At 49.0% G+C, this 12,843-nt stretch overlaps 1 protein-coding gene across 1 annotated transcript in view; it reads right to left on the bottom strand.

Moving 5' to 3' along the window:
• Nucleotides 1-12,285, bottom strand: part of LOC147637649 (ras-related protein Rab7-like) — a 40,076-nt gene extending 27,791 nt beyond the window's left edge. The window contains exon 1 of the mRNA XM_086799479.1: nt 11,858-12,285. Coding sequence (XP_086655605.1) covers nt 11,858-12,040 — 183 coding nt within the window. The 5' untranslated portion in view covers nt 12,041-12,285. The remainder of the gene's footprint in view (nt 1-11,857) is intronic.
• Nucleotides 12,286-12,843: the final 558 nt, after the last annotated feature.

Below are 12,843 nucleotides of genomic sequence, written 5' to 3'. Positions count from 1 at the left end.
TCACAGGGGCAGGGGTGGGGGTGGTACTGGAGGGTGTAGCTGATGGAGGAGGTAGTGTAGGAATGACAGGAGGTGCTGCCACCTCTGAAGATGTAATGAAAGACTCATCAAACACAACATCATGGCTCACCGTCGTGGTCCTGGTGTCTGGATCATAAAGCCGATAGCCATCAGAGGTCATGTCAGTCAAAGCATGTGTAGGGGAACGGTTCTGGATGTACACCGCAGTGTTGCAAGCCTCTGCCCAATAGGTCCTGGGTAGGGAAGCATGCGCCAACATCGTTCGTGCCATCTCCATAATAGTGCGGTTCTTCCGTTCGACAACTCCATTCTGAAAGGAGTGTAGGGAGTAGTCAGCGGGCGCCGAATGCCTTCTGACTTGCACCACTGTGCAAAGTCCTCTGAGAGAAATTCACCCCCTCTGTCTGAGCGAATGCACTTGACCGTCAAGTCCTTCTCCTTTTCGACCATCGTCTTCCAATCATGAACATGAGAGAAAGCCTCCGACTTGAGTTTAAGGAAATAAACCCAAGTGTACCTGCTAAAATCATCCACAAGCACAAGCATAAAATATGCACCAAAGAATGAGGAAGTGGACATGGGTCCACACAAATCAATGGGCTCCGAAGCTCTGTTAGTTGCCTGCTTCTGAAAGGCAACCCTGTGTTGCTTACCCAACTGGCAAGCCTCGCATACGCCCTTAGGAGAGCGAAGTGTGGGCAATCCCTCCATGAGAGAATCCAGAGCTGCCTTCTGCAGCTGCTGGTGACAAAGGTGTCCAAATCTCGCATGCCATAGAGAAGAAGATACAATCTGGCGAGAAAGAAGAGCAGTGAGGCGGAAGAGGGAACCGTCGCGCTCACCATGTGCAAGGATGTCGCCTGTCGAGGAATCAGAAATAACCTTGCCGTCCCCAAAGAGTACAGAAGCTCCCTGAGAGTCCAAACTCGCAACGGAGAGCAAGTTGAAGGCCATGTCCGGAACATATAAGGCCTCTCCTGTGTGGAACTTCGGGTCGGAAGAGCTGCGGAAGAGGTCAATCTGGCCTATGCCAGAAACAGGGATCTCGTGGTTGTCACTCATAGTGACAGTCTGCCCATGAGTGGGGTAAGAGAACTAAACCAAGACTTTTGGGGAGTCATAGTTTTTTCCTAGTCGTATGTTTCACTATGTAGACATACGTAACGTATGGTGTATGAATGCATATGAAAAAAATTAACATACTTGCCCTCAATCAATATCGATGCATTTTTCCTTGTGGGAAAAAGGCCCCTTTCCCTTAGGGTTTTCCTTTTAGTATTCAACATCAAGAGCTTCTGTAGCGGAGGCACCACATACCTGGCTAGGTGCAATTGGGGGCAGGGGACTGCTGGGCCCCCACCCCAAGGCCGGCAGTCCCCTGCCCCCACCCGCACCTAGCTAGGTACACAGTGCCTCCCCTACAGAAGCTCATGATGATGTTGTAATCCGTAAAGCAAGAATTAAAGTGGGAATTTCTCTAAAACTTCTTGTGAGCGCTCACACGTGTTTCATACGATAAGAAAATACCATACTTCAAACATACTTTCATACCCATATGTTAAGTAGAGTTCACATCGTAAAAAAACCAGAAGCCCTGCAACTAATGTGTGAACAGTGAAATGCTCATTTGCAAGCTTGTATGCAATATATCGCAACAACGTTCAACAAGCTTCTTGATGATGCCTGAAGAAAAACTTGAGCCCTAACAAAATTCCTCACGAGCTTGCAAAGAGTGCATAGTCACAGGAAACTGTCATTTTGCGTCTTTCCACATTTCAAGCAGCCGTGCATTTCCATTGCCGTTTCTCATCTTCCAAGAGATTGTGAGAGTGCGTAGCGGGAGTAGAGTGTCACGGGAGCAGATGCACACCTTGTGGGAACGCTAGCACGAGAGAGAGAGAGAGAGAGAGAGAGAGAGAGAGAGAGAGAGAGAGAGAGAGACTCAAACTCCAACTACCCTTATGGAAACCATACAACCATGAACCATGAACCATGAATCATGAACCATGTCCCTAGCCTCTACCTTAGGTGTCCTTATATAGGACACTGAGTGGAGGTAGGACAGCCACACGACCAAAAAATGTAGGGGGAATTAAAAAAAAGGCGTGGGAAAAATAAGGGTGGACCATAAATGACCAGCCGAACCAAATCTGAAGGGTCCAGCCATGCAATTTAGTGAAATGCAAAGAGCCCGGGACACATACTAGCCATACAATAATGCACTAGGGCGAGGCACCAGTGATGAAAATTCTAACACCCCCTCTTGGCACTGGATGCGGAGACAACACAGAGGAGGTGAAGAAGTGAAGCCAAGGGCCGCTGGGGAACAGCCTTCGTGAAGATGTCTGCTGCATTCTCTGCTGTAGGAACATACTCCAAAAGTAGCTCTCCTGCCAAAACCCGCTCCCGAACATAGTGGTATTGCACCTCAATGTGCTTCGTCCGAGCGTGAAAGATAGGGTTCTTGGCAATAGCAATGCACCTTTGATTGTCGCATGAAACAAGTGTACCAGCAGTATGAGGGAAACATAATTCTGCCAGTAATCTTCTAAGCCAAATGGCTTCGCAAGCAGCATAGCAAGCTGCCCTGTACTTTGCCTCTGTGAAAGAAAGCGCAACAGTAGGTTGCCGCTTACTGCATCCATTTTGTAGAGACAACTTTCCGCTTGTTGGGCCTAGGTACCAAAGTCCAGGTATTATTCCACTCGATAGCGTCCAGCTCCGTTTGCATGGCATGCTCCCAGCAATCATGCTGGAGTGCTTCCTCCACCGAGGAAGGCTCAGCTGGAGCATCCTGAATCTGCGTCATGAGAGCGAAGTTCACGAACTGTGTGCCATCAAAGTCCTGCCTCTTCGTCTGGAGGTGTGCAGAACGTCGAGGAGCTCCAGGGTCTGGCGGTGGTGGTAACTCTGTAATGCCTGAAGAGGATACCGTCGAATACAGCCAACCAGGAATGTGCTTCTCCTTTGGTGGTACCGCCACATCCGCAGGAGGGTCCACAGCATCATCACGATCAGAGTCAGCATCTGAAAGAGCATGATCCGGGGAAGCATCTGGCTGCTGTGTAGAAGTCACAGGGGTAGGGGTGGGGGTGGTACTGGAGGGTGTAGCTGATGGAGGAGGTAGTGTAGGAATGACAGGAGGTGCTGTCCCCTCTGAAGATGTAATGAAAGACTCATCGAACACAACATCACGGCTCACCGTCGTGCTCCTGGTGTCTGGATCATAAAGCCGATAACCATCAGACTCTGCTGAATAGCCCAGGAAGATGAGCTTCTTCGACTTGAAGTCCAACTTCTGTCGCTTCTCCTTTGGAATGTGTACAAAGGCCGAACACCCAAAGACTCGGAAGTGGGAAACATTGGGCTTGAGCCCATGGTAAGCCTGATAAGGGGTCATGTCAGTCAAAGCATGTGTAGGGGAAAGTATCTGGATGTACACCGCAGTGTTGCAAGCCTCTGCCCAATAGGTCCTGGGTAGGGAAGCATGCGCCAACATCGTTCGTGCCATCTCCATAATAGTGCGGTTCTTCCGTTCGACAACTCCGTTCTGAAAGGAGTGTAGGGAGTAGTCAGCTGGCGCCAAATGCCTACTGACTTGCACCACTGTGCAAAGTCCTCTCAGAGGAATTCACCCCCTCTGGCTGAGCGAATGCACTTGACCGTCAGATCCTTCTCCTTTTCGACCATCGTCTTCCAATCATGAACATGAGAGAAAGCCTCCGACTTGAGTTAAAGGAAATAAACCCACTTGAGTTAAAGGAAATAAACCCAAGTGTACCTGCTAAAATCATCCACAAGCACAAGCATAAAATATGCACCAGAGAATGAGGAAGTGGACATGGGTTCACACAAATCAATGTGAATCAGTGCAAGTGGCTCCAAAGCTCTGTTAGTTGCCTGCTTCGGAAAGGCAACCCTGTGTTGCTTACCCAACTGGCAAGCCTCGCATACGCCCTTAGGAGAGCGAAGTGTGGGCAATCCCTCCACGAGAGAATCCAGAGCTGCCTTCTGCAGCTGCTGGTGACAAAGGTGTCCAAGTCTCGCATGCCATAGAGAAGAAGATACAATCTGGCGAGAAAGAAGAGCAGTGAGGCGGAAGAGGGAACCGTCGCGCTCACCACGTGCAAGGATATCGCCTATTGAGGAATGAGAAATGGTAACCTTGCCGTTCCCAAAGAGTACAGAAGCTCCCTGAGAGTGCAAACTCGCAACTGAGAGCAAGTTGAAGGCCATGTCCGGAACATATAAGGCCTCTCCTGTGTGGAACTTCGGGTCGGAAGAGCTGTGGAAGAGGTCAATCTGGCCTATGCTAGAAACAGGGATCTCATGGTTGTCACCCATAGTGACGGTCTGCCCATGAGTGGGGGTAAGAGAACTAAACCAAGACTTTTGGAGAGTCATGTGCCTGGTAGCACCACTGTCGACCACCCAAGTGCCTGACTCCGAGGATGCAAGAGCGGTATCTGTAGTCGCGACAAGTAGGGAAACCGCGTGCTCCGTCGAGGAAGATGCAATTGCTGTCGAGGCTGTCTGCTTCTCCTTACCGCCGCTCTCTTCACGCTTCTTCTTTCTGCATTCCGCTTCCTTGTGCCCTGGCTTATGGCAGTAGAATCACTTGATGTCCTTGTTCTTCTTCTTCTTCTTCTTCTTGTCTTTCTTCTTGCCTACCTGAGCAACCAATGCTCCATCGGCATCAACAGCACCACCAGCTCTGAAAGCTGAGTGCCACTCGATCTGTCTGAGGGAAGGAAGGATCTCGTCCCAGGTAGGGAAGGAGGTACGTCCTGAAGTCAAAAAACTCTGGAAGTAGGGATGCAAGTCGAGGTGATATCGCCACAGGCTGATACAAGGTCGTCCCAGAGCTCCCGCATGCGTCGGGTCAACCCATCAAGTGAGTTGAAATCTTTGAATTGGAGGTTGTAAAGCTCCCGTTCAAGTGTGATTTGTCTGGCAAAGGACTTCTCCTCGAACTGATCAAGAATCCGTCTCCATAGGGAATGGGCATGCTCCTCCGTAGATACTTCCTTTGTGATGCGATCTGAGAGGTTCATCATGAGAAAGGTGAAGACTTTGATGTCCCGGTCGACCCACTCGTCGATCTGATCCTAAGTAGCAGTGGGGAGGGATGGCTCGGTTGCCGAATTGGTGAAATCATTCAATGTCATGTGCATCAGTAATGCCATGGACATTCTGAGAGCTAGATCCAGAAGAGGCAACCAGATAAAGAGTATGAACCCAGGAGAAGAACCAGGATGATGGAGCACAGAACTCAGAGCACCTCTGCAGTGCAGACTGAAGCAAGGCTTGGAGAAAGAACCAAAGGGATGCTGTCGGCTGACATCAGCATGGTCAAAGGGCTGTCGGCAGCATACTGGAGTGGTCGGCTGAGCCAGCAGATAAGGGCAGCAGGCAGGCGCCAGAACCAGGACCAGTCGGCTGAATTAAAGGGATTTAATGAATTAAAACTGGCCGACCAGCAGTCGGCCAGCTCCTACCTTGTCCAAGAGTGCTATAAAAGGCACCAAGTGCTCCATGTTTTACTCATTCCACCCACTAGGGGTGTGAGTCAATAGGAGGTCCCATAGGGGACAGAATTTAGGGTTAGGAACCTTTTTATGAAGGCAGCCCATGGCTGCAAAGATCTGTACCTTTTTTGTACATAGTATATACTGAAATTCCAGCACTTCTCACTCTCTCTCTCTACTCTCTCTCTACCTGCGTTTTTGCATCATAGTGCGTTTTGCATCAGAAGGTCTTCAAGAGTGTTTAGGGCTGAAAGAAGACTACCCAGAGCTTCCGCGCGTTACATTCAACCAATCCCAGAGCTTGTGGTACGAGATGATGGTTTTCACTCTGGTTCTCCAAACTGAGTAGTTGTGCAAATCCAACTTCTTCTCCTCCGCAAACTGGGTGAGAGGATAATTGTTGGATGTGGCGTTGACCAATGCCGACGTGGTCGCGGAGGAAGAGGGAGGTGTCGAAGTCGCAGTCGAGGAGACGACCGCCTTCTGGGCTTGAGCCTGCTGCTGCTGCCCTTTCTGCTTCATGGACGGAGTCGACATGTCGGGTGTGCGCTTGGTGCTGAGCTCGGACAGGTGGCTGCTGCAGACAGGTGCGTTTGCTGGAGAGTGCAGATCGCGGCTGATCTGCTGCTGAAAAACACAGGTGCTGCTACTGCGTGAGTTGTGCGCTGAATTTTGCAAACGCTGAAGTTGCAGGCTGCAAACGCAAAATTTCAGCAGAGAAACGCTGAGCTTATGATGATGTTCACGCGCAGAAAAGAAACTCCAGCTGCAGCCCTTGTAACCTGGCGACTGATACCATGTGAGAGTGCATAGCGGAAGTAGAGAGTGTCGCAGGAGCAGGTGCACACCTTGTGGGAACGCTAGCACGAGAGAGAGAGAGAGAGAGAGAGAGAGAGAGAGAGAGAGAGAGAGACTCAACCCTTATGGAAACCATACAACCATGAACCATGAACCATGTCCCTAGCCTCTACCTTAGGTGTCCTTATTGTTAGAAGTCATCTCCTGTCTAGATTTATACACCAGGGCCTTTGTTGTGGGTGTGCCCGCCCTTATGAGGTGTTTTCCCATTTTTCCCCACACTCCGTATTTTTCCCCTATTTTTTCCCATTTTTCTGAGGCTTGGGAGGGCTGCCAGGTGATGCCAGGAGCACTCTGAAGCTGGCCGACTGGATCTACATCAGTCGTGGGCTATCAGAGTGCTGGCCGACTTGTTCTGACTAGGCGGAGGCATCTGTAGCTGGCCGACTGCTATTTTCAGCAGTCGTGGACATATTCCTCAGTCGTGGGCTTTCCTGATGCTGGCCGACTGCCCTCTAGGGGAGTATATATAGGTCCTTAGCCCCCATACCTCATTTGTATCATATCTCGGGATCTTCTTGTGTATATAGAGCAGAGTTACACGCCTACATCTGTCTCTCTCTTGTGCTGTTTTTCTGCCTGCGTTTTTGCTCTTGTGTTCCCAGATTTGGTCATCATCTCCGCTGCATATTCTGACATGGTATCAGAGCCTAGGCTCTAGATAGGTCTTGGGATTTGTGTGAGCAAGAGGGGGACTGTTTTGTGGCTGATTGGTGGACTGTTTTGGGCTGATCGGGAAGAGGAGAAGCAAGAGGAAGGCGGGCTGATTTGCTGGACAGCCACTTGCAGGTTTAGTTCTTCTTTGTTCCCACCCACCCACCCTTTTCAGAGTACATCCCCGCTATGGCAGATCTGTTTGAGATGGCCGAGAGACACGTGAAGATTCCGACTCTCCCCACGTTCCCGGTGGACGGTCAGTTGGACGGGAGCAACTACGGCATACGGAAGGTGATGATGGAATCCGTTCTGGAGTCCTACGATCTCGCCGATTTCGTCGTTGTTGGTGTTCCACGGCCGGAAGTAGAGGAAGGGGAGTTACCGTCAACCCGAAAGGACCGGGAGGCCCAGACGCAGATGTGGGATCGCGTCAACGCCAGGGTCCGTTCGTTTATTTTCCTCGACTGCACACCGCAGGTAATCAATCATGTAAAGCACATGACGCTGGCCAGAGGTATATGGCAGCATTTGGCTTCTCTGTACAACAGGGTATCACCCATGAAGAGGATTTCTTTGGAAGTACAGATGCGGGTTATGAGCCCTGCAAAGTCGGCGACGATGCGGGAGCATATTAACAAGCTGCAGGCTCTTCAGCAGGAAGTTCTCCAGGCTGGGAAGGAGATATCGTCAGAGGACATGGCCATACCGTTGCTGTCACATTTGCCCTCTTCGTACTCAGCATTCTACTCGTCGTTGATTACCAGTGGCAGGCTCAGCACCATCACGTGGGAGGAGCTTGTGCCCATGGTCCTGGACCAGGAGGAACGATTCACGAACCCTCCTCAGGGTGGAGGTTCGGAGGCCTTTACTGGCCAACGGTCGAAAGGCCGTAACTCGGGCAAGGGGAAGGCTTCATCGGAGAAGTCTTCTGAGAAGATGTCCGACGCTGACCGCGAGAAACTAAAGGCAGAGAGGACCTGCAATGATTGTGGCGAGAAAGGCCACTACTGGAGGCAGTGTCCCAAGCGGAAGACCGAGAAGGGTGAAGACTCCTCAGCAATCACGAAGACTCCGGCTTTTGTGCACCTGGAGGTGATGGACACCGATGTTTCATTTTCTTCAGGCAGGGAGGAGATTGGAGGACTCTCCGCAACGGATACTCGGGAGTGGATTCTCGATAGTGGTGCTTCCAGGCACATGACTCCTTCCCGTTCCGGTTTACAGGATCTCTGCAGGCTTTCTGGTCATATTCTTACTGGGGATACGTCCACTATCCCAGTTCACAGTGAGGGCAGGATGGAAATAGTTCCCGATGGCAAAGGGGGGAAGCATTCCTCCCAGGTGTTGTATGTTCCGGCACTTGGTTTTCATCTGTTGTCAGTGCATCAGGTGTGCAAGACTGGCGTACGGGTGGAGTTTGATGAGCATTTTGTTGCTCTCCGGGACAAAGCAACAGGCCAAGTGGTTTGGGAAGGTGGAGTGGAGAATGGAGTTTACAGGCTTTCAGCACTCTCTCTCCCAGGTCCTCAGGATTGTGATGAGTGGCAGTCTGGTAATGGCTACTCAAGTGTGGATACGCTGCAGGAGCGGGCTTTCCGAGACCAGGTGGTGGATAGCTTGCCAGTAGATGGTAGCAGTTGGCAGGAACTTTCCAGTACTGAGGTTGGTAGTTCTTGTGTTCGTGAGTCAGAGGAAGCTGAACAGGTCACTTGTGCTCTGATGTCTCGTCGTGTTCGGGACATAGAACTTCCAGTAGTTGAGGATGTTCTTTCCACGGGGACCTTTCGGAAAGCCAGGCAGGTGACAGGTGATTACTTGCAGAAGGAGGTGGTTTCTCCAGGCTTTGTGGTTCCGGATTCAGAGGGGGTGGTTGACAGGTTTCAGAAGGCCTTGCGTGGTCTTCAGAAGGTTTCCAGGACTTGCTTGTGCACCGTAACAGGTGTTGATCCTTGTGAGCAGTGTGATGTCTCTGTGATTCAGAAGCTGTATGGTTCATTGATCTGGTTGATGGACATCGGATTGGACGAGAGCTTCCTGATGAGACAGTTGAGCTCTTGGTTGCAGATGTCTCTTTGTGAGGCAGGATTGCGTTTCCTGTGGTTTCTGCGGCATGCGAAGGATCATGGACTCTTGTACACAGGAGGGGGATTGTTGGATGGAGTTCGACTCCACGGTTGGAGTGACTCGGTTTGGGGAGGAGATCCGGACACGAGGAGATCTACTTATGCCCCAGGAGCAGTTTTATGGAGCAGGAGGAGGTTACATTGCAGGTTTGGGCTTCCACTGGAGGAACCCTTGGTCATCCAGAGGCACCTTGTTCGTGAACAGATTGTTGCTGATGACATCTTGCTGGAGTTCTGTTCGACGGAGGACAGTACGGTGGACCTCTTCACGAAGTCGCTCTCAGGATTTGCTCAGGCGGCACCCCAGCTCCCAGTGGTTGGTTACACAGCCAGGAGCTGAGAGGGGGTGTTAGAAGTCATCTCCTGTCTAGATTTATACACCAGGGCCTTTGTTGTGGGTGTGCCCGCCCTTATGAGGTGTTTTCCCATTTTTCCCCACACTCCGTATTTTTTTCCTATTTTTTTCCATTTTTCTGAGGCTTGGGAGGGCTGCCAGGTGATGCCAGGAGCACTCTGAAGCTGGCCGACTGGATCTACATCAGTCGTGGGCTATCAGAGTGCTGGCCGACTTGTTTTGACTAGGCGGAGGCATCTGTAGCTGGCCGACTGCTATTTTCAGCAGTCGTGGACATATTCCTCAGTCGTGGGCTTTCCTGATGCTGGCCGACTGCCCTCTAGGGGAGTATATATAGGTCCTTAGCCCCCATACCTCATTTGTATCATATCTCGGGATCTTCTTGTGTATATAGAGCAGAGTTACACGCCTACATCTGTCTCTCTCTTGTGCTGTTTTTCTGCCTGCGTTTTTGCTCTTGTGTTCCCAGATTTGGTCATCATCTCCGCTGCATATTCTGACACTTATATAGGACACTGAGTGGAGGTAGGACAGCCACACGACCAAAAAATGTAGGGGGAATTAAAAAAAGGCGTGGGAAAAATAAGGGTGGGCCATAAATGACCGGCCGGACCAAATCTGAAGGGTCCGGCCATGCAATCTACGTGAAATGCAAAGGGTGGCCAGCCCGGGACACATACCAGCCATACAGTAATGCACTAGGGCGAGGCACCAATGATGAAAATTCTAACAGAGATTTCATCACAAGAAACAGCCCTTTCCCTGCCTTGAAACCCATTTCCCCGTCTCACACACACACACTCCACATGCACACCCACACACACTCAAAAGAGCCCTTTCCCTTCCTTGAAACCCATTTCCCCGTCTCACACACACACACTCCACATGCACACCCACACACACTCAAAAGAGCCTACATTCACACAGAGGCTTCGTATTGAGTGTCTGTCCAACCTCCGAAAATGCAAGGCAGACTCAGCCAACCTTTTAAAAACTTGTCGATACACGTGATTTCCTCGTATGGTCGGTCATTCTCTAGGTTCAACATTTTCATTCATCTTTTCCTAATACAATCCCTAGTCTTGTCAATGTAAGGATTTCACATCTAATATGCTCTCTATGTTTGTCGAAATTTATGACTCGGCATTGTTGACTTGTTTCTTAATGAATCTGAATATTTGCAATGTTTTATGGTCTGGTACATTTACGTAGATGAATCCAGGAACATGCGCGTAGTATAAACTCATGGTAATCATATGACTATCAACTCCATTAAGTACAACTATGCATAACTGTCGAAACGGCCGAAGCCAAGAATTGTTATAACTAAAGCACAAGGCCAATACAAGCTGAAAGAAACCAGGGCTACACCGAAAACTGTGGCAACTGAAGTACAAGGCCTATACAAGGAAGAAGGGCCAAAGGCCTGTACAACTGAAAAAAACCAGGAGAAAAACCTCTCTTAAAGAGAGTAAAAGTGCCCTGAGACCTAAGAAGAAGAGAGATCTCCAATCTCTCTCTCTCTCATACATAAGAGCACTGTCTCTACACTCGCACGCAAGCACACACATAAACACATACACGTACATATGCGCAAGTATATATCATAATGAATTAGAAGATGAGAGAGAGGGAGAGAGAGAGAGAGATCAATTCACAAAGAGAAAGAGACTCAAATGATCAAATCAAAAGAAAAAACACTTAAGCATACAAGTGAAAAAAAAAATACTAAAATGAAAACCTAAACAAATTAAAGAATTTTCAAACAATTCCTAGTCATGACACGATGATTGATCACCAATGCTTTGAACTTAACCAAAAGCACTCTACTACTAATACAAAACTTCACACTCCTAAACCAGACAGATAATTACATTAACTTCAAACATATATATTTAAAAAAAAGTTAAGTACATACTTGCGCACACACCCACCTACTAATATATGTATATGTGTGTATCTTTCTTTCCCTATATACCTGTTTACCTCTATATCTATTTCGGTTAAGTAAAAAGAGGATATTCACAAAAAGGCAACAAATTAAGTTGTGAAGCTTCCTGAACGGAGTGCTCTATATTGTGTGTGTGAGAGAGAGAGAGAGAGAGAGAAGAGGAAGGAAATGTGCTTGTATATTGTGTGTGTGTAAGAGAGAGAGAAAAAGATATGGTCACTCACAAGAGAGAGATAAGAGTGAGAGTGAGTGAGTGACTTGAGGGGAATATGAGCACTCACAAATAGAACCGGGTGTGTGTGTATGTGTGTGCGCATGTGCGAAATGTGTGTATGAGGGAGCGCGCATAGAGAAGGGTACTCACAAATTCAAGGCCAATGCCACGGGAAGCACCAGTGACAAGGGAGACGGGCTCGTGATATTTGTTGGGGTAGAGGTTGGGGTCTTCAGACGGAAACGCGACAGCGGATGCGGAAGAGGGGGAGGGAGGCGCAGGGAGGACGACCTGCCTGGCATCGCCATGAACTGCGCTTCGGGGTGCCTCCATGGCAGCGACAGAGCTTTGAGCAGCGCCAACGACGCCATTCTCTAGGTTTTTGAGTAGGGTTCTAGCTCCAGAAACTCATTGTGAAGATATTTTATTATTCTGTAGAAAATGTTTGTGTTCCTCTCTCTCTCTCGCTCTCGCTCTCGCTCTCGGAATCAGTAAAATGTCTCTCTCTCTCTCTACGTCTGTGTGCGCGCGCAAATAAATAATATGGGCTAACCTTTCTCTTAGCATCCAGACATGCACTCTCAATCCAGTTGTCAAATTGTGAGTGATCTGCCGCCCATCTATGTTTGGAGAAGCTCTGTCGAGTGAAGGTCGAGTCTCATTCAGTAAGGGTGGGGTGACAAAGATTCCTTTTTCCTGCATTGTAATTGGAGGTTGGAATTCACACTTGTCAAGCCAACGGACTAAACAAAAGGATATTGCCACAATCAAGCCATTCAAGTGCTTAGGTCATAGGATCTCCTCTTGGTCCTCAATCTCAGTAGGATCCTCTTCTATAAGGTCCATCGAATGTGTACCTTTAATCGGCTCAAGCAGACTCACATGAAAGGCATTATGTACATGCTAATGCTCTAGCAACTTGAGTCTAAAAGACATTTCATTGATTCTTTTAAGAATCTAAAATTGATACCTCTTCGCAAGCTCAGGATAAATCTTAGGATAAATCTTTTGATGACTTGTGGGCCTTCCTTGCCAATCCTTGCCCTTCTTTTGACATAAATGAGCATTCATCCTCTTTAACTCTAAAGGCTTTCAATGCTTATTAGCATCCCGTTTTGGTTTTTGTTGTGATCCTT

Source organism: Cibotium barometz, chromosome 6 (assembly GCF_041138505.1).
Source record: "Cibotium barometz isolate CiBa-2024 chromosome 6, ASM4113850v1, whole genome shotgun sequence".
Taxonomy (NCBI): domain Eukaryota; kingdom Viridiplantae; phylum Streptophyta; class Polypodiopsida; order Cyatheales; family Cibotiaceae; genus Cibotium; species Cibotium barometz.
Note: the sequence above shows the minus strand (reverse complement) of the source record. Positions and strands in the feature narration are given on the sequence as shown.